At 39.8% G+C, this 22,738-nt stretch overlaps 1 protein-coding gene across 1 annotated transcript in view; it reads right to left on the bottom strand.

Moving 5' to 3' along the window:
* ALPK2 (alpha kinase 2) overlaps positions 1 to 22,738 on the bottom strand; it is a 46,027-nt gene that overhangs the window by 12,953 nt on the left and 10,336 nt on the right. Inside the window, exons 2-9 of the mRNA XM_013945963.2 lie at positions 18,824 to 21,713; positions 15,598 to 15,745; positions 12,871 to 12,998; positions 12,736 to 12,771; positions 8,075 to 8,349; positions 7,863 to 7,951; positions 3,975 to 4,192; positions 317 to 365 (exon numbers count right to left, since the gene is read on the bottom strand). Of these exons, the coding sequence (XP_013801417.1) occupies positions 317 to 365; positions 3,975 to 4,192; positions 7,863 to 7,951; positions 8,075 to 8,349; positions 12,736 to 12,771; positions 12,871 to 12,998; positions 15,598 to 15,745; positions 18,824 to 21,713 (3,833 nt within the window). The remainder of the gene's footprint in view (positions 1 to 316; positions 366 to 3,974; positions 4,193 to 7,862; positions 7,952 to 8,074; positions 8,350 to 12,735; positions 12,772 to 12,870; positions 12,999 to 15,597; positions 15,746 to 18,823; positions 21,714 to 22,738) is intronic.

The following is a 22,738-nucleotide window of genomic DNA, read 5'->3' on the forward strand; positions in this document are numbered from 1 at the left end:
GAAGTCACCTGGGACCTTGATTTCACTCTTGAGATACCCTTTGAATAAACCTATTTTAAGGGAGGCAAAAAGGAAAAGCAAAGCAAAATCTATAGCATATCCCCTTTCTTCTAGAATTAAATGAACATGTTTCCCTTGAAGGAGGGTTCCCATAAATATGAGCAAAAAGAGTTAAAAGAAGTCAGATGAAGACTGTTTTTTTCCACAGTTAAACCAAAAATAGATTTTCAGTGCACCCTCCCCCAACATATTTACACTGTGGAGAGTTTGACGCGTGAAGCAAAACCATGCCGTTGAGAAATAATTTTTCACTCACCCTTTGGTCAATGTTGCTATGCCAACGTCAGTTAACTTCATTCCAACACCTACAAGGCATCAAGGAAATAGAAAGCTTGCATTACACCAGCATTTCTAGGAATATCTTCAGATTTAAAAGAGCCATAGATAGAGGTATTAAAATATTATTTATTGATTCATGCTTTTCATTTTAATTGTCACCATTTTGACAAAACATTTTAGTGTATCTCAATTAAAAACAGGATGTTTGTGCTCTGTATCACTAAGAACTTCTAGAAATCAGTCTCATTACACTAATTTACAGAGAGCAAGGTGATAAATAGAGCATAATTTGTCTTCTGTGCTGGATAGTCACTGGGGGGATCCACACTGATGACTGCATTTTAAGAGAACATCCATAATCTTTGCATATGCATCTGCCATGAGATAGGTATGGTTATTTACGGGTTTTGTGTTTTTTCTGCTTTGCAAACTTGGACCACAATATATATTAATGAGAGAGTTTGCTTTGCTAATCAACCTGGTCAATCAACCTTGGATTTACTTTTTGGGGGAGAGATTTAAAAGCCTTCTTCATTCAATGTTTCCAAAAACTTTTATTTTCTTTAACTTGTCCCTTCATTCATTTGTTTTATAGGCAAAATCCAGTCCTGCGGTGTGTGGTTTTTCTGTACAGAAAAATAATGGTCTCAATACCATTTTTCCTTTGACAATACCCTAAGAAATCTCAACCAGGATGCCTGAAAAATGCAGCCTAGATACTCAAACGATAAGGCAATCAGAGAGAAGTATGTTTCTCTTCAACAGCAGCAGAGGTATATTCTCCCTTGCGGCAGCAATCATTATAGAGGCTCAGATACCAGATCTGCTGTTGTGCTTCCCTCAGGCTAGCGCTTTGCCATTTCTTCTCCCTTTTAATTATTTCAGGGGTCTTGTTTAGATGTTTTGTTGCTAATTTTCCTGGCTTCTTCTGTTAAAGGGTACAGGTTATTTTCTAAGATTCCACCTTTCCTTAGAGATCTTAAAGCAGGCTCTGCCTTTCTCTATTTCAAACGCATACACACAAGCTGTGTTGCAGACAGGCGCAGCATTTCCACAGTGAGAAAGAGTCGCACCCACAGGAGCATAAAGGCAGCATTTAGTAAATGTGGGAAAGGCATTTCTTTACCATTCTTCTTTTTTTTTGAAGAAATACATTTCTTCAAACACAGCCAGGACCCTAAGCGTGGAGCATTCCACTGCTGAGAGATTGTTGATGAGTGTTTAAATATAAGAAAAAGTGAAGGAGAGGATGTTGTTAACAACTGAGGTCTAATTCACAAGGCATAGCATTAACCTCTGGGAGGTGAGACAACAGTCAGCCAGACTTGACTCATTTGCTAAGGGGACATTCGTGGAAGAACAGTTCTGCTGTTAAGAGCATAAGATTTGGGTTTTCGCTTTTCAGATTGGTTTCTTATAAGAACATAAGCTAGGTAAGAATTTCCTTCCTCTGCTGTTTCATATAAGCATTATACTATTGTATGGGCCAATAAATGCTTTTTTCGGCTGCCACAGTAGGCAATTAATTAATTTCTTTCTATTCCCTAGGGGTAACATGCATACCAAATAAACACAGTGCACTTATAAGAAACTACAAAAGAAAATATCCTAACTTTCTCTCCTATCTTTTATTCTGACCTGCATGAGATGCTGCATAAAAAGAGCACTCATTATTTGAATTGTTTAAAAATCTGTATTTATATTGTTTCTCCATTCACTTTGCTAAAGGCACTTTCAAGAGACCTCTGTGCTTACACAAAACTGAAAAAGATTTCAATGAAAATAAAACTTATGTCCCCATTCAATAACTTGTCTATGGCTCCTCTGGCACTATAATAGCTTAAACTACAATTTTAAGAATTATAAAAAGTTTTGTATAGCAGTTTGTTTTTGATCTTGAGGGATGGTTTCCATGACACTAATCTTGTTGTTACTGTTATGTAGTTGTATTGCTGTGATGCCTCTGAATCCATTCACAGCCCTGTACCCTTACTGTGGCAGCCATTGCTCGCCGGAAATTCGTTATGAGACTTCCTGGTTTGCCTAACAGCTTCAGACTTCAGTGCTGCTTCCAACCTCTTGCTATTGAATGGCTAAAGCAGTCACAGTGATGATGGAGAGGGAATCACAGAGTGGCACAGCCATTTCTCCAACGTGAGGTGCAAACTATGACGACACTGACCATGGGAGGTTACAGCACTTTTAATCTTTTTGGTAATCCCTGTCTGCAAAAGGGGGGACCAAACACATCTCAGATGTGGCCCTTTTACGTAAGAAGGTTCTTCCTTTGGCACCAGAAATTACACAGCTGAGACGTGCGGGTTCCTTTCGCCCACAAGAAGGTAGACGGAAATGTGAAGGAGGGAAGGACTGCTGGTGGGGGGAAAGGTGGAGCTCCAGAGGCTAGGAAGTGCTCCCCCCCCCCCCAAAAAAAAGTTAAAATCATTAAAGTTGCTAAAAAGAAACTGTTTATGCTTACCAGAAACAAAGTAGAGTAAATACATGAAGAACTGACTTGTAAAAAATACAGGGTCTCAACCTGAGAGTTGAATGTGGTCCTAAGTCTGTAGATTAACCTACTGTAAGTAAAATTCACCTTCATGCAGTGGATAAATGCCTGGCTGATGCATGATTTAAGTCCTATTTAGAGATATTAAGACTACAATAGACTTGGCAGTATTTCGCTGTGTGACTCCTAGAACTGTTGGCCATGTTCAATAAGGGTCAGGTTGTATCTCTTGTGTTGCTAGAGAACGTACTTAGTGCCTTCACAAACTGAGAGGATGGGGCCAGTGGATTTTCAGGCCCCAAATGCTCATTTCCTTTTCACCCTTGGTATCCTATGGTTTCTGCACAAAAGCTTATTTTGATGCTTGTAGATAAGGCACTTGAGTTTACACTTAGGCATCTAAATAAGTGACCTGTTCAAATTACACAGAACATGCTGTTCCCAGATTAGGTTGTAAAGTACAGTAATGATTTAGCCTTCTGCTGGGGATTGCTCTCTGGTGCACTTGGAAGACGCCTGAATTCCTAGTAAGACCATCCAAGGAGGCCACACCAGGGTAAAGATTGGACACAAAAGAACTCCTTGAGCCTCCAGGGTGAGGGGCAAACAGTAGGTCAACTATCTAGATGGGGAAACAGTCATAAGGGATTTAAAAGTAACAGAAAGGTTTTCACAAGAGGTACAGCAATGGCATGTATACAGTGCTTTGAGAAAGATGACCCAGGGTTCCCAAACTAACAGTCTCAAGCCATAAAGACACTTAGTGTAGCAAAAGGCAGATTTATCAGTTTGGCTACAAGGTGAGCCACATGAACATGGTGATACTGCCTCTACATGCAGCCCATGGCCAGAGCCAGCTCCTAGCATCCACACTTACATGCAGAGATGCCCTACCTGTGTTACCAGTTGTGGGCCAAGGTATTGGTCTCCATTTGGGGAAGACTTTTCCAAATACAGGGTTATGGAAGGTGCATATGCAGCATGGCCAATAGGCCACAGAAAGCCAAGAATAACATTTCTATGGAACAAGTCTCTGGAAATTCTGCAGTTACTGGGACTGACTATGAGTGGCTACCAGCCTGTATCATGGCAGAGCCACTTTATTGCCTCCATTCAGACAACTCACCTTGCAGGTCAGTGACGAGCAAGCTCCCATTGGTCTTCTCATACACCCAGTGCTGGAAGGTGCAACACTTTTGGCCAGCCTCTGAGTCTCTTCTCAGGAAATTGATTTCCTTGCCATCCTTGACAGAGTATTTCACAAATTCCCCAATCAGCTCCTCCTCCACTGTGGCATAGGGGATGTTATTTGCAGGGCGATGAACAAGAAAAATAGGAATGATCCTGAAATCAAGGGATAAAAACTCCTAAACCCCACTGAGCTCTGTCAATAAAGAAGTAAGAAAGAGACAGTTTGGCCAGTGATCTCAGAGACTGAATAAACAGTTACCAAGTCTAAACCAAGCTGGGAGACATCCAAGTAGGATTCTGATCTTCTAGGTAGCTCTAGAACATAATCACATTCTGTTTTATGTCTTATTTCTTTGTATTATTTAGTCAGATCTAAACTTATATTTTTCAGAGTGTAATTTCCAACGCTGTCCTAATATGTCCCAAAACCTAAACTCTGCACAATACAAGTTGCTAGCTCATTTTGGAGTTTTAACTGCTCATGGTTTTAACTGCTCAGTTGGACTCGTATATGACTCCGTCTTTCAGAGGTTTTAGGCACCTGCAGATTCTATCCACTGCAGAAAAAGCTTTGCCCAAGACCAGTGTAAATGGAGGATTTCTCAGAATAGACTTCTAAAACCTTGACACACCCAAAGTTAGCAAACAGTTTTATAATGAAAATACAAAGCAACTACTTTGTCAAGCAGTAAGAGGAAACCAGAATGTTTCTGGAGAGACCATAGGATTCTCAGGACAAATTGGCTCAAGGGAAGATCTGGAATCTGAAGATTCTTGGACTTTGTCAAAGTTTGGATCCAGGTCAGAAGACTTCAATTCTGAATGAAATTTTCAGGAAACTGCAAACTGGACAAAATTCATCTAATTTTATTCACTTAGAAATTGAGCTAGTTTAGCCAGAAAGACTGTCAAAGTTTTCTAGGAATCTAGGCTAGGTCCATTTATGGGTAAAGATGCACCATGTCAAAAACTCGTATCCAAAATCAAAAAAAAAGCGTGACTTTTAGAGTTTCAAGGTCTTCCCAGAGAGAAAGACTGAATGTGAAGTGAGAATGACAATAGTCTGGAAGGAAATACCTGTCCCACTGGCACCACGAACTTCTTGGTTAACAGAACTCTTGCTGACTGGAAAGCAGTGTGCTGCCTCGCAAATAGTCTCCGTCTGTTCATACTTACACTGGAATAACTCAGCATTCTCACCAGGCAGCACTGATACTACAGTATAAATCTCCCAAATTAAAACCTTAAACGTAATAATGAAAGCAGAAAAGTGACATCAGTGTACATGAGAGTGGAATTAAATACTGCTCTGAGATAATGTCATTTGGAAAGCCTTTCTGTCAGCTGGAGTTTGTCACAGAACATCACCATATTTTACCAGCTAGCTCACAAAAGCTCCTGGCATGGCCTCAGAACAAATGGGAGAAATGAGTGTCACCAGTTTTATATGAAACAGGTTTCTAGTTACTTCTTTTCTTGCAAACAGCCTTATCTCTTACAGCAACACTGCCAAAGGGGTGGTATAGTTACTGCCAGAAATACATTTACATTTGGATTCTGGAAATAGCAGACTCCTGAATGAACAGAGGTGCTGTACATACATTTAAAGGAGGTCTAGAAGATTTAGTTATGAGGCAGAGAACCACATATAACCAGAACACTTCCTTATAAGTCTTCTAGTCCTATTCCACAGTCAAGCTTTACTGACATCATTAATCTGTTCGTGACTGTAATATTTTACCATTATTGTCCCAGCAGATGCAGTTAAACTGGTACAAATGGCCTTTATACCAGTAGAGTTATTCTCTTTCTAAGTAACAATCAACACAAGTCTAGGCACTTGTCTACTACTAAACTAACCTGCTCACTCAAGGGATGATATCACCTTAGCTCTACCAGCATCATTAAAGTTATCAGCTTTTATTATCAGACAAGGTTTGTACGGTTTCACATTTATGAACGCTAAAAGGAAAAAAAATGGGCCACTGGTTAATATAAGTGTTAGTAGTGCTCTACTGTGGAAATACAACAGTAACCTTAAGACCACAGAATCTCTCTGTTTCCCTTCCACCCCTGTATAAATGTCTAGCTGCCACGACAGTGACCAAACATGCATACGCACGCCATCTCTTTTCTCCCCGGCTGCTGCCTTCCAGGCAGTTGTTTAGAATAATGCAACCAGATGTGAAGCTGCCACGTGCCTGCTCTTTGCACCAGACTTCTAGCTTTTGCAGTGTGTGTGCTCTCTCTCTCCTATCAAAATTAGAGGTTATATCCTGTATGTAGGGAAACCTCTCAAATAGAAATTTTGCCATAAGCAACGTATTTCCATAAGGAAGTCTGACTTCCACAAATATTTATCTTAAAGAATTCACCACCATCTCTGTCACTAGTTCTAGTCCTGAAAAGGTTTCTTTAAGGAAACATTCCAGAGGTTGAATTTTAAGTGCTGCTGAGGCGACTTATTTGGAAAATCTTTTTAAGCGTCAGCATAGAAGCAGCACAGCCCCAAGGTATTTGCCCACGTTTCACTGCATAATTACAAAAACTCCCACTGAAAAACCCTATGAAATGCAGCTCTGAGAATATAGTACCCATTAGAATCCGTATGTGAGAACTCTTTTTTTTTGCTATTGCCTTTTTCCTCTCGTGAACCCTGTGTCACCAAACTGCCAATTTTATCTAAGAGCTGCAAAGAAAATAAAGCAGCCATGCTGAGCATGTACACAAAACACCCCAGTGGAATCACTCCAGCCTTCCTCTTCCCTTCTGGTGCTGTGTGAAATGGCTGCCGCTGTGAATGGCATGGATATAAATTCTCCCAGTTAGTAAACAGGGGAAGATACGGTGTGGATATCAAAATCACATGCTGTATTTGATTAGCAAAAGCTTAGCTTTTTGCAGTTTGAGTCAAGGCATTAAAATGTTTTATTTAACTGTGGATAGGATCCCCGGGACAACTGACTAGAATTTTTTATGGAGGCTGCTGAGAACATTTACTTCTAACCTTTATTCAGTGATTCAGTGCAGCTGAGAAGATCTTGTGTCATCTAGAAGGAGATGGAGATTTAGTCTGCTGTCAAGCATGTAGGTCTTATCCTTGAAGCAAGGCAGGCGGAATTTCAATCATCCTTTGCAAATTCAACTCTACATGGTAGCCTGACACCGGAACAGCAAATCCTTTGAAAAAGATCTCTTACCAAACCCTCAAGGTGTCATTTCCCAGCCTCAGGGGCAGAGATGAGTCTCTACTCAGCTATTCGCCTGATGCACCCATATGCGAGAAATGGAAAACTTCTGATATGAAATAAAACAATCTTTTGGAAAATCCAGAACCAGAGCCAACCGTTCTGGCTTAAGCTCTCTTTGCTTAGAAAACTTGCCTAAGAAGTGACTTCATACCGGCTTCAGAATGATCATGATTTCTCTCAAGATCTTATTTTTAATGGGAAGTTGGAAGGCCTGACTTAACACCTACTGTTATTATTAGGTGACACCACTAGTATCACCTACTGGTTTTACTTTATTAATATAAATAATTTACTCTCAATGTATATCAAAATCAGGACTTTTGCTCCCACATCTCTGCTACTTACTCTTTACTCCTTTTTCTCTTTTTCTATTATGAATGGAATTGTTCTTGCCATCTTGGTACCCAGAATTATTTAGGTTATGACTCCAGTTGTATCACTGTTCTTAGAATCCTTCTTTCTTCTCTAGAGATCACTCCTAACAGTCAATGGGCAGGTATGCCAAGGATAACATATATGTGTGTGTGTGTGTGTGTGTGTGTGTATGTGCGCGTATGTATACACATACTCACTCTGGTACTTCCCCGAAGCCTTCCAAAGGTTCAGCTTCTGCTGCATATATCTTCGCATACTCTCTTGCTGTATTTTGGACATAGCATTCCTATATTACAAACAGATATGCCTATGGAATATTACTCAAAACATTTAATAGATCAGCTGCTTGAACATTTGAAAGACAGCTCTTCCCCACAACTCTTGCTTGGAGAGGACAGGGGAACCTTACCTGCAGTGCTAGTTTGTAGTTCTTTTGAACTAGATCATCCTTGCTCTTGGTCGCGTACATGATAGCACTGTGCACTTTGAGAACGCAGGGGTGGCCAGGACTGAACACTGGCACCAGGCCTTGCATCACTTTACTGCGGAATGCTTTCCGGTGCATGCCTTCACCAAAGTGAAGCTCTTCCGTAGCGATTATTCCGTGCAGGTTCCCACCAAAATAGCTATCATTGATGAAATCTTCTCTGAACATGAGCTGCATGAATTCAATTTCTTCCAGACCTAAAACACAATGCCACTTTGTTCTGTACCATCCTTCTGTGGTCAGCAGGGAAAGGGGTGGACATGGGAGGATAAGTGGATGTCTCCATTGAGGATTAATGAACAGGCTTTCAGGAAATGGAAGACATGGCTTCACTTGGGTTAGTATAGTGCTAGGATTCTGCCCCCTCCAGGTAGCTTGTTTGTATTGTCTAAAGTCAGCACGGAGAAAGGGGGCAGTTCACGTTCATACGGAGAGAATACAGAAGGTATCAGAAAAATTGGAGGAAAAGGTCACAAAAGCTGTTCTAAAACCTATTAATACAGTTGTAAACTGGAGCTTCAAATGAACGTGAAGCAAGTGAAGCTGACTGAGAACTAAAGAGGAATTGGGGGAATACAGAGATCTTTCCAACTCTGTGTTTTTGGGAAGACAGAGACAATAATAAAGCTAATGTGCAAGCAGTGTAAGCAGATACGAATCTAGAAGTAAAATACAGCTCTGTGACCAATTTGCACAAGCTAATTTCAGAAAGCTTCTCTGAAGTTAGTCTGGCTTTTCAGAAAAGCCTGAAGAAAGAAGGGTGTTGCTGATACACCCAGAGCTTGTTTTAGCTTTCAGCTTGGAACCTTTTCAGGGAGGGATTCTGCCAACGTGTTTTTAAAGGCGCTCATCTGAGGTCCTGGTCCTTACCCAATGTTACCATAATGAAAACATGCTTCTCTCAGTACAAACCGCATTCACTGGACCAGCTCCAGTGCTGCAGACTTGCATGTTAAAGTGTTCATCTCTTTTCAATCTGGCAAGCACCAGCTTAACACATTCATTAGAAAAGGCAGAAGAAAAGAGGAAGATTTTTATTTTGTATGTGGTTTTGAATCAGAAGCACATTTCTATAAATTACCATGCCAAATTTATTCATAGAGCAACTGCATCAATTTGAGTGATCTTTAAATTCTGGATAATTTTGTACAGTAATCTTTTTCTAATCCCCATATGTGGATTTTGAATGTACCACTAGCATAAGAATGTGTGCCTAAGTTTGTCACAGCTGAAATAAAGCAAGATTATGGATTTCACAGCTTTAAATTACCATTGAAATACGAATGGACCAAAAATAAAGGGAAAAAAAGAAGTAGTTAAACTTAAGCACTGAGAGAAAAATGAACTAAAAAATTCTAGCTGCACTTCAAATCTCTCTAATCATAACATAACATTTCAAGGAACTTCAATGGAAAAGATAAACAGGAGCAGAAAAGGTGTACAATACACAATAATGAAATCTTTCCACTTCTCCTTTGTAGTAATCTCTGGTTCAGACTATGTAAATGACTGCCTCTCTGTGAAGCATAGAGCAAACAGCACAGATATAAAGCTAGAATTAGAATGCTCTTTATCTCCACCTACAGTTCTCTGTTGATCAAAAGTTATACAGTGCTGCTAAATGAAAAGTCCTGTCTTTATTTTAAAGATGAACTAAATGTTTAATTTTATTCTTGAAGAAAAAGAAAGAAAAATCAATTGCCTGAATGAAGCACTTGACTAGTACAGTCTGTTCAGAAATGATAAACCAATTTGCAATGTACTATCTTTAGCTGCAGCACAGCAAGACATATGCCGAGTGTGATTAAAGACAAGATAACACATGGGGAAAGTATTCCAAATCTTAATGTCTGCCTTTCTTTTGGAGTAAAGTTACATAGCAGATGACTTGCAAAGACCATGTGTTCAAACACCACTGGCAAGTTTGTCTGCCAAAAGAGCTTTATGGGGGGGGGGTGCGTGTGTGTGTGTGTAAGTCTCTGTGTGATGCAATGCTATTTCACTGTTTACTATATGTGAAGTGCCAATGCGTCAAGTTATTGGAAAGTTACACAGACATCCAAGTTCAAATCAATAGTCTGTCTTAGCATGCACTCCAACTCTCTGCCCAAACTGTTCTATCCTACAGGAAGGTATTTCACCTACAAAACTCCCATGAATTAAAAGGGAATTTCATCTTTGATGGCATAGCAAAGTTTAGAGCAAAAAGGGAAAGATATCTAGGAAAAATACAGCACTGATTCAACAGCTTTGAGGGATTCCCACAGTTTCCCTTGGGGGAATTGTCAAAAGGTCTCACATAGTTTGTAGGCCAGTCAAATCTTTGAGGTATTTTTGCCATTGGGCTTCTGCCTGTAAACAAAAAGTGATGAGATACTACAGCGGCAGTCCAGAGGTGAGTATCTCTATGATTTAGAGAAATTAAGAATCCAAAACCAGATCTGAAACAAACTCAGTATTTCTTAAATTGCTTTTCTCCCCTGAAACATATCTTTTGTTTAAAGTGTAAATGCCTCTCACGTAAACAGAGAAAAAGGCTCATGTTTTCAGAGCTGCCTGAAAATGGAGCAACTGCTAAAACATGTTTTCCTATTGCATCTGGCTGTGTGAAAAACACAGTGTAATAAGCACGGGGCGTTCTGAGGGCAGTGCCAGCTTTGTGAATGCACAGATTTCATTTAAGAGAGATTATCTTGGAAAAAATGTGTTACAAAAGTGTTTTTTTAGTCCTAGAGCAACCAGTGTTGCATCCATCAGAAAATGGAGTTGAGACATCCAAGGAACATCAAGGGCAACAAAAAAGGCTTCTACTGCTTTATCAGCAGTAGAAGGCTGAACACAAAAAATGTGGGTGTGCTGCTGAACGGGATGGGTGATTTAGTGACAGCAGACACGGATAAGGCTGAGGTACTCAATGCCTTCCTTGCCTCAGCCTTTACTAACAAAGTCTCCCAGGCATCTCTGCTTGGTGACACAGGTCAAGCAAGACAAAAACTACCAGCAGTGGATGGGGATTGAATCAGGGATTACTTAGGAGAACTTGACCCATGCAAGTCCATGGGACCAGATAAGTGCATGCTCCACCTGAATGCCAAGTAACAAGTGCAATACCACAGAGGTCAAATCTTGGACCTTTCCTCTTTAACATCTTTATCAATGACCCAGAAGAGGCAACAGAGAGCTTGCTCACAAAGTCTGAAGATGACACCGAACTGGGGAGCAGTCAATATGCTCAAGTGCTGGGCTGCCTCCCAGAGGGACCTGGACAGGCTGGAGGAATGGGCTGACAGGAACCTTATGAAATTCAGCAAGGACAAATAAGTACTGCACCTGAGAAGGAAGAACCCCTCGCAATAATGCAGCCTGGCTGGGGAGTAACTCTGCTGAAAGGGCTGTGGGGGCCTTGGTAGACACAAGACAAACATGAGCCAGGAGTACGCCTTGACAGCAAAGAAGGCCAAAAGCATCCTGGGCTGTGTCAACGGAAGCACAGCCAGTAGATCAAGTGAAGTGATTAACTCCTACTCAGCCCTTATTAGACCACATGTAGAGTACTGCATCCAGTTTTGAGCCCCCCAGTACAGGAAAGACATCAACCAACTGGAGCAAGCACCTGGTGGGCCAAAAAGATGGCCAGGGGACTGGAGCACTTGCCCTGTGAGGAGATGGTGAGGGACCGGGGCTTGTTTAGCCTGGAGAAGGGAAGGTTTTGAGAGTCCAAGCATATCTACAAGTAGGTCATCAAGAAGATGGAGCCAGGCTCTACGCAGTGGTGCATGGCAGAAGGATGACAGACAATAGGCATAACCTGACAAAACAAAGGTTCAGACTGCATATAAGGAGAAACTTTTTCACAAGGACAGCCAAACTGTGGAAGAAGTTGCCCAGAGATATTGTGCAGTCTCCATCCTTGGACATTTTCAACAACTGACTGGATAAAGCCCTGAGCAAGCTGGTCTGACCCCATAACTGACCCTGCTTTCAGCAGGAGATGACCCCCTGAGGTCCTTTCCAACCTGAATTATCCAACGATCCTTTGAACTGACAAGAGAAAAAGACAAGAGTTATGATTTATTGCAAGCTAGGTGACTCAGTGTGGAACTAATTACACTGCTACAGTCTAGTCATTTGCTGATTTACCAGAGTTCACTGTAACTGTCTATGTGTGTCTGTTCACTTCTCTTATTTAGAGGGTTCAGACTTCCACGTCTGAAATGCTCCTCCGAGTTAACTGACCATCATTAGGACCATCTTTGATACAGCAAACTTATTCACCCATTTTTGCAATAGAAATAAAATATCTTGGGTCAAATTCACCAAGGCAATGCAGCTGCTTAGCAGCTCCTTGATAATACTGAACAACTGTAAACCCAATTTAACTGGGTGGTAAAAAGATCTGAACATAGTTTGTATCAGCAAATCAAAGCCTAAATCAATGAATCTGGTCCTTTATGTTCAGAAGGCTGCAAATCTCAGGTGAAAATACCACTATTTATTTTGGTCATATTATTCCATCCTTTGTACCATTTGGAAATCAGAAGGAACAAAGATTTACGCATACATTTAAGCAAACGTGTACTCACCTTCCAAATTCTGAAAACTTGAGAGATGTTCCAAGACTACAAGGAAACGAAAGAAAGAGATGTTGTAGTCAAAAAAATATGAGTGGAAACTGCCATTGTTATTATTAGGTATTAAAATTATAAACCAGGATTTACCTTCAGAAGTCAGCTTAAACTCAGCAGTCACCTTTCCATAAATATTCTTCAAACAGCAATAATACATTCCCTGGTCTTTGTTACCAGCTTTAGCTATTGCCAAGGAGATGGGAGAGTCATCCTGGGCACTGGAATAGAAGATGTTAATTTTTCACGTTAATACTTTTAAAACATCTTTCCTGATTATTCCATACATCTCTCCTTCTGTCCCTGGAATTTCTGCCCATCACTGCAAAGACTGATTCAAATGTAATGTGAGTAGAAAAGGTATTTTATTTCACTTCAGTAAGAAGCATGCAGCCTATTAAGTGTTGCACAATAGATATCCTTGCTACATCCTAAGAGAAAAATGTATCAATCAAATACACATAAAAATTGTTAAATCACACCAAAAGGCATTCTAAGATAGAAACAAGTTGTATGCTTTCCCTCAATTTTGAGTGCAATCTAAGAAGATATGATGGATGTTTTCCTGTTGATATTTAGAATATTTGGAACAACTCTGCATGGGAACATTTGGGAACACCCAGTAGTAGTAGGAAGCACAGTTTCATATGACTGAAAGCAATAGGCATTGTGCTGACTAATATTGAGGCCTGATCTTGGCTCTGCGCAAGTCAGACTTCACTTCAACTGAATATATGCTTAGGTTTAGGCAGACACTTCAACCCATCTTGTGCAGAAATGTGTAGAAAAACTTTCTGACTTAATTCAATCTGAGTTAGGAACGTGTTGAACACTCTGTTGTATTGTGAGGCCAATATAATAATAGCTTTTGGTTTTCTTGTTTTCAGTTGGAGCCAATATCAGAAATTCTCAGTCTCTCTTCCCTGTATTTACAGATCTTCCTCATTTTCTCTGATCACCTCTGTTTTGTTGCATTGCTTTGTCTTTTCCCTCTGCTATTTGCTAAAGTCTGTGTATGCAACTTCAGGAATGGATGGCTGGTAGACGTTATCAGCAGGGGTGCAATGACACATGAATGCAGTTACGCTACTTGTGGACTCAAGCTGGTTCCAGAATAAAAACACAATGAAACACTGCTATGCCTAAGTGAAAGTCCTCTTAGTCCGTGAAGGTCTCCACATATATGACACTGGGTGTCTATGTATTTATCAGCAAACCGTATAATCCACGCAGGGATGATGAAGACCTGGCTATTGCGTTTTAACATTTTTGTGAAGTGAATTAGAGAAGGTGTGCACGTTTTTGTTGGTATTAGGCCAACATGATGTTTCATGACTGTTTGGCACACTGGACAATTAATTTTACGCAACATTAGTTTTTAAATGTAATTTCCTAGCAAATATTAATATTACTACCAATATGCATTTTTCAATGCTGTTTTAATATGGTTGATTTTGTGTGTTGGTGGGTTATAACAATTCAAAGATTTGTTACATAATTTCCTGTAATCGCCTCCTATTGAAAGCAGATGTGCCACGTGGTCCAGACTATATATTTCCAAAGACTGACATATTTCCAAAGGAAGAAACAGTGCTTGGGTACACACCAAACTACTAAGTTAGAGTTCGATCTTGATAGAAGTGAGATTTAGAACAATTCCACTGAACTCTATTGAACATTTTTGAAGTAAAAAATGTAAATAAGAATCTCTCTCTCTAAAACATTGTTAAATATCTTATTTTAATTTCAACATTTTGAAATGTATTATATTTATCCCACAAAGGGAAAATTCAAATATTTTATTTGTTATCATATATTTTCTATATTATTACTGAAAACTTTATTTTGGTTGTTAAAACACTGCAAAATTACTTAGCAGAAATATATTCTTATATGACAGATACTATAAAACTATCATCAAAATCAGCGTAGTCAAAACAATAAGAATCAGAATGACACAGGAACTCTAACCAATTCATTTCCTTCCTCCATTGAAAATATCATCTTATCAGATGGCTTCCTACAAAACTTTTTAATTCCAGCAGAATTGTGTCTTCTGACAGAAATCTTTTCTTTTTTTTTTTGCTTTGGATAAGATTAATTTTGTATTTTTAAAACATTATAACCAGATTTTAAGAGCTACGTGCCAAGAATGTTATTACTGCTATGGAGGAAAATAACTTTTGTTTCATAAAACTGAAGTTTTATGAAGATTCTAAGGAAAGATTAGGGTTAGAGAAAATTCGAAGGAAAGAGCTTAAGAAGCTTTTGTTTTCCACCCATCGGATTGCACTGCCTCTAGCCACTCAGTCTAATTGGCTAGATTGAGGAGTGATTTCATTTTTCTTTAAATATAACTCTCTTTAGTCCAATCAGCTTAAAGCTCCATTTGAAACAGAATATAAAGTTCAAAGGAGTGATCACGTCAAGCCCTACATTGCACGCTAGATGCTTTTATTAGGTCTCAGCCATTTACCTCTCCCACAGAGACAGCCCTCCATATATTAACCAGACATGTTTATATCATTTGGCCTGGGTGCTGAGGCTGAAACTTCAGCTGATCTTTTACAGTACTTGACAGTTGGATGAGGCTGGTTATGAATGGGCTGAAAGAAATTACGGGTGATGGAATGCTAACTATGCCCAATATTAAAGCATTGTGTGAGGATATTCTTCTTAATTACCCTGTTTAAATTGATTTTTTTGCACCAATCATATGAATTTAGTTAACAGGTACAAGAGTATATCACTGGCAAATTTAATATTTTTCCAAAAGCTATTCAGAGATTATCAGAATTACCTTCAGAAACATTCACTCACCTTCTCTGCAGTCGAGCTAGTAACTTGGAATCTTTAGTCCATGTAATGGTGGAGTCACCATGAATGTCACCAAATTGACAGCATAACTTAATATTTCCAGAGCAGTCAGGGAATAATTCTGCTTGTATCTTTTTCAGCAGCTTGGGAGCTTGAAATGAAACAGCCACAGTTAAGGATTAGAAGATAGCGATAGTGTTTTGGCATTTAAAAGAAATCCCAGAATGCTTTACAAATGTTAATAATATGAATTTGACAATACTATTCTTCCTGATGGAGAAACTGAGGCTTTAAAATATGAAGGTCCTAAAAAAACTGAGCCAGTGCCCCACATGGTCAATGGAAATATTCTCAATGGAAAGACATTTTGAATTTATGGAATGAGACCCAATGGAAGTTCTACTCTGAAAAAGCATCAACATAAAAACATTTCTTACTCAGAACACATTCTCTCTGATTAAAGAACCAGCTGGTTTTATCAGTAAAAAAGACACCATAAAGATACAGCATATCATATAGTTACACAATCAGAATTGATAATAACTAAATATATGCAATTAGTAGACTTTTTAAACTAATCATAGCATTTGAAAGAAAGGACTCGAAGTCCCAGGAGACACTCAGTCTCCAGGATGTTCTTGGAACGTACCTAACACACACTGCCAAGATCAGGCTCTTTGCAAGACGCAGTGATGGCACCCTTTCCATTTTAAAGCATACCTGGAGGAGCAACTCACACCTAGTAGTTAGATATTTGCTCTAGCAATGGCAAGGCAGCAGTAGTAATGGCAGTGGCCTTCACTTGCCTCCTCAGTCTCACAGGATTCATTTCCTGCCTCTAAGGAAAGTCTCTGCTTTCCCAGCCATATGACTTAGCTCTTTTGCTAAACCTTGGCCATTGGTAGAGAAAATTCAAGAATTGTTCGGGTTCCAGAGAAGAAACCTGGGTTGCAGTCCCTGCTCCAAAGACCATTTTTGTATTTTAATGAATGAGTTTTATATAAGATACTGGAGTAACCCTGAGAACCATGACCAGAACGCAGGACTCCCTGTCGGGGAAGGCCCTGATAATCCATTTCTCCGCTGAGCCTTATTTCCTGCACACAGAATATATGAGTATACGAATATATGAATATATTTTGCACATGGGCATGGCATCAGCAGGAGGACAGGAGGGTGCTCCCATGCAAGTGGGAGCCTAGAGCCATGGGCACTCTCCAAGGTGGTAAGAGACGGCAGGCTTGGAGCCTGTCAGCAAGAGGAGGACAGTGAACCTCTGTGTCATGCTTGGGCAAGGGCTCTAATCGCAAAGCCTGTATAGAAAGGGGGAGAATCACCACGAACTCTTGAGGAAAAAAAAATAGAAAGTGAGATCTGCCTATTTTTGGAAAGAAAAGGAATGGACACATACTTACCGCAAAGGTTTTGGGACAATGGTGCATCCAGGCACTCCTGAGCGAGACGTCCCCGCTAGAGGGATGTAAGATGTTTCCTAATGTGTTAATTCTGAGCTGCTGCACTCTGAATGAGCTGGCATGACACATCTCCCTCAGGGATCCCATTCCAGTGGCCTCACTTTCCCCGTCTAATGCCTAAGGAATGCTGGATCTGACTCTAAGGGTCAGGCACCTGGAATTCACTGCTATGTTTAACTTGTAGTCACTTAAGTCCTTACTGCTAAGAATCTTGCTGAATCAGGACTAAAATGACTTGCAGAAAGTATGTGAGAGAAGTGAAAATAGAACTAAAGGCTCCAGATTCCCTGCCTAAACCACAGTTGAGTTGAGAAAAACAAAAAGAGAACACTGAGTACATACCAGACCGAACATACCAACCTTCCATGCAAACTCCCTAGCATACAAACATACATTTATTCTCAGTCTAAACTGAAGCAGATCAGGAGCAGGTAAAGATAATTCAGTCTTATCTGATGCAAACACGAACAATGTCTAAAATATTTTTCAAGCATAGGTTCAATTACATGGAAAAGATGAAGCATTTCTCGGTAGTCACAGTTTCCATGTTCTCCTTTGAGGAAGGAGTATGTGTCTCCTTCTCCCACATGCTTGGTTCTCCGGTAATTTCTGATTTGGCTCTATGTTCCCTGTTACCACTGTGCGGGCTGCAGCTGCATAGCAGACCTCCCTACAGCAAATTCCCACCATGTCTAGTTCTGCGTCTTGCTTCATACAGCTTGTCTCCCTTTATTCCCTTTTATGGTCATTTCTTGTAGACAAACATGATTGCAAAGGAGACATCTCTGGCATCATCTTTGAACAGAGAAAAGGGTTTTTTTAATGCAGCTGGAGGAAGGAGAACTCTAGCATGACTGCACTGTATTCAGAATCTCTGAAGAGCTTCATAGTCATCTAGCTTACCTTAAGTCACGGTTCAGTCTTGCTCTCATCTGCAATCTTATTTTATGATGTAAACGTAAAATGTAATGTTAAGAGGTGAAAATAAGGCTCTGGGCCTTGCAACGTATCCACAGGAACCACAAATACATCTGCTTAGCTGGTATGCTACTGCTACTTTCATTTGTATTTTGGTTTACCAGTTTGCAACTTCCTAGAGACTGTGACCAGCAACCTGATTCTCATTTCAAATATATGTTTTTTATGTCAGTTTAATATTGCTAATTTCATCAGTGTCATTTATGACTGATAGTGGTGAAAACGAATGCAGAACCATCTATAAGTCATCAGATACAACTGCAAAGCATTCTGTTTATCAGTGGCACCCTACTAGTAACAATAATACTTTGCTAGTAATAAAACCACTTGGTAACCAAGATAGGTTAAACTAATTTGGGAACCACAGTGTAGGAGCATAATTGGGAATATAACCCTGTGAGAACATAATAACATGCTACTACTGGGATTGCAGTTGCTATAGTCTGTGTAGTTATGCAGTAACAACTTGCTATACATTCCTGAAAATTGACTCAAACAGACAAATGAAGAAGTAACTATTTCAGAAAGCATGAAAAGTTCATAAACATATTTGTCAGCTAGGAGAAGGATGCTAGAGAGGGATCACCGTTATGGCATGGGGATAGCACTAGTTATTAAGTTCACTGGAAATTAACATCAGGGAAGGTAGGATATCTCTGGCTGATATGATTTAGATTTACATATGTTTGCTTGTAGTGTGTTGGAAATTAATTTGAATTTCATACTGTAGTCAGAAGGATTGGAAAGGACAGAAATGAGAATCAGTTTTCTCTTACCTTTGCTATCCTTTTTGGAAGGTAGTTTCCTTTGCTCTTTTCTATCTTCTTTATGAATCATGCCTGCCTCACTTCTCACAGGCTTTTTAACACAGCTAGGACTCTTGCTCACATTTCCTCTCTCCTCCAGTCGGGGTTTCTTTGACAGTGCTGTTGGTGGTAGTTTCTTCTTAGCCCCAGTAGCTAACTGCCCACTCTTTGCTGTGTCTTGCTTACACCTGATGGGCTCAAGCTCCGCAACAGCTGGTGCTGTCTGGTAAGACTTTGACCCTTCTTGATTCTTTAGCCTTTCCACTTTGACTGGGAATGCATCGTCTGTGGTCAATGCTAAGGAGGAGGGCTGAGTTCTGCTGTGAGGTGGTTGCTCTTGAAAATACTGGTCGTTCCCTGAATCAGTTGGTGGCAAGTTAACTAAACCATTTACTGCACTCTCTGATGCCAAGATTTTTTCAGTTTTATCAGTGGACTGAGTAGACTCAGTAGATTTAACTGATTTTTCAACCCCACTTAGCTTGCTGGACGAGATCAAGTCAAGACAGGACTGCTTAATGCTATTACTCATAACCTGCTCCTGAGCCTCAGAGCTAATTAAAGCATGCATAGAAGGCTTTATTTCAGCTTCATCTGGATTATATTGCTCAGCTCTTTGAATTTCTCGTTCTTCCCCCTGCAAGACTGTTTCATCCTTGTTCTCTTGGGGTACCTTATGCAACTGATCCTGCAATGCTTTGGGAAATTTTTCCAATTTATTCAAATTTTCATCCGCTTTGACTGCAGTTTGTGTGGATTCTGTTTGTACTTGACTTCCTACGCTGGAACATCCCATTGCTGATATACTGGTAACAGAGTCCTCTGACTGGCCCATGAGTGGTAATGTTTCTCTTATGGTCAGCTGTTGGATATCCACCCGATTACTGGTATCTTTATAATCCTCATTTGCTACACTGGGGTACTCATTTCGAGCCCATCCAGGCTGTGGAGGGCTAAGTGGTGTTGCACTCCCAGATGCGTATGTGTGATTCTTTGAAGAATTTGTTTTGAACTTTTCATGAGACTCGAAAGTGTGGCCAACAAAAAATACATGTTCTGATGTATTCTGAGGGGAAACTGCAGGCTGACTTTCTGAAACATGCTTAACTCCTGCGCCACAGGAAGTTTCAGCCTTTTGTTCATTGTCTTTCTGTTCTTCTCTCATTTTACTTTGTTTGTATTTGGGCACCTCTACCAAAAAATCAGTTAAAAATTGATCCTCATAAGATGGAATGAATGCCTCTTCTTGCTTTTCTATCTCTGTCACTTGGTGTATGTTTTGGGGTAGATTCTTACATGTTATGGTTTCAGGAGTCTTAATTAAATTAGGCAATTGCATTAGGTAACTGCATTTCTGTGCATTAGAAACAACTTGAAAATCTTTACAGTCATTTTCTGAAAGATGATAATGGCCAGAATTCACATCATTCTGTGTATTCAAGTCTGAGTGATTTCCTCTTCCCTGTAAATTCTCTTCAGTACTTTTATGTATAGCTTCAGCAGAAAAGTGTTTTTCATGTGTAAATTGATTGGCATTTTCACCAGAGGAATTAGTGGGGAAAAAGTCCTTCTGTTCAGGGAAATAAGCAAGTTTTTTTCTTGATGAGTAACAGTCTCTAACATTAGAGTGTTTACCAGTATCTTCATCTGTACACTTAGTTATAGTCTCATTTATCAAGGATATGTTCTGATCAGTATAAAGTAATTGTCCAATAGACTTATCTGACATGTAAGCCGGGTTTTCTTTGTCATATTTGAAATTACTACTCTGAGCATTTTTTAATCTTTGAGGGGAATCTCCATCACATGTTTGGAAAGCATTATTAACAGTCAGCTTTCCTTCCTGGACAGCAGTCATTTGAATTGATCCATTCTCGCCAGTTAATGTTTGATTTGGTTTTTGCTCCAAGCACTCCTCTACATTTAATATACTATTTGCTGAAAGATGAATGCATGGTGTTTCTTTTCTATTTCCAGTGCTAGAACCTTGACATATACCATCTGTTTCTACCACTTGTGTAAGAGAAACGTTTCCTATGGATGCACTGTTACATGCTTCATCCGTTTTTAGTAGGATATTAGAAACACTGCAATCTTCTTTCTCTGTTCTTTGTCTACTAGTTGGCTGTATAATAGGCTCCTCCTCTTCTATTAAATTTATTGATAAAGGATGATCAGGACAAGCCTCCTGTGCAAAGCTCTGTTCTGTGACTTTGACGTCCGTTGGCCTAATTTCTAAACTTGTGATCCCTCGGTTTTCAAATGGGATCTGACAGTCTGAGTCAACTTCATGAAGAAGCTTCCACAGCTTGTCATGCACTGCCGATAAATCAGCATCTCCTTTGCACCCAGGTTCTCCAGATTCCTGGACTGTCTTGCCACTAGCTTCAAACAGATATTCATCACATGATACAACACAGAGAGCATCTGTGCCATTGCTATCATGTGAGTCAAAACTATACCTTTGCCCTCTTTCCCTTGGCTCATTGCATAGCTTTGCAGGAGACGGAACAGCATATAAACGTTCCTGTCTATCAGGAACAGAGTCCGTATCCCATAAAAAACAAGCTGAAATGTCATTCTTTGATTTGTTGCCATTACTAGTAATATTAGTTCCTTGTTCCCAGAAGAATTGTTGCTGATGACTTTCACTCTTATCACACGGAGCATGGTGTCGGGAATAGGTTTGTAAAGCTGCATTTTTTGCTTGTAATGTCTTTTCAGAACAGAGCATTTCTGAAGCTGGATTGGTGGTGACTCCACTCTCACAAGTCTTGAAGATACCTTTCTTCTCTGTTTCAGGCTCCACACATCGTCCTTCATAATTCTGGGTAAAGTTATTAAGACTGGCATCTTGATTCTATAAAGAAGAAAAATGTGAAAAAGAGAAATACAAAATACAATGTAACTAAACATTAGGACTGCTGCTTGACTGGATCCAAATGTGGAGCAACATAAAATTTTATCAAGGAGAAGACCAATGACTGATACAGTCTAGCTAGTTAAAAACAAATAAAATTAAATTAAAAAGCAATGTCTATGCTTTGCAAAACAGACAGGCTATCCCTCCATACTTTACCCTAAAAAGAGAGTATCATGAAAAAGCCATGAAAAGAGCCAAAGACTCACTGAAATTCATTGTGCTAGTGCTGAGCAGCAGGGATAATGGAAAGAGAAAGAAAAAGTTCACAGGGAAAGAAAGCTGAAGTGTGGATGAGAAAGAGAGGGAAGGAAAATATGGCCTGTTTAGAGTGGGAAGATCCAACTGTTTCAGCAGCACTACAAAACCCCCTACTGGAAAAAAGGGAATAAAATACTGCTCTGACACATCCCTAGCCATTTCTAAACTTAACTGTTTCCAGTATCCATAATGAACACATGAGTAATTATTATCTAATCCAAACAGACGAGCTTCTGGAACTGTCTAGGCAACTATTTACCTTGATAGAGCCATTCATCTTGATTTGCTTTTTTGCTCCCTGCTCTCACAAGAGAAGTTTTCCAGGCTTTACTGCCATACATTTTAACAATGGCTTCAATTACTGGAGAGTCTCCTTGACTCCAGGGGCAACAAACGAATGGTAACAAACTGCACAGAGCTTAACTATGTGACTGTGGTAGAACAAGTTGTTTAAATTTGTGTGTGTGCGTAACAAACTGCCTGATGCGTGATGGCAAACAGAAGAAATAACAGTCCATATACCTTCATTATAAACCCATGGTTACTGTGAGTAAAGGAGTGATACATAGACAAGTTAGTGATCTAATAGTTGTGCAAAAGGAAAATGGAAACAGCCACTTCAAAATCAGAGCTTGCTTTCTAATCTGTTACAAAATCAGGATGTAAGCAGGACCCTTCCTTGTTTTTTTTCGCTCTGCTAACAA

This window comes from Apteryx mantelli, chromosome Z (genome assembly GCF_036417845.1).
Source record: "Apteryx mantelli isolate bAptMan1 chromosome Z, bAptMan1.hap1, whole genome shotgun sequence".
NCBI classification, from domain to species: domain Eukaryota; kingdom Metazoa; phylum Chordata; class Aves; order Apterygiformes; family Apterygidae; genus Apteryx; species Apteryx mantelli.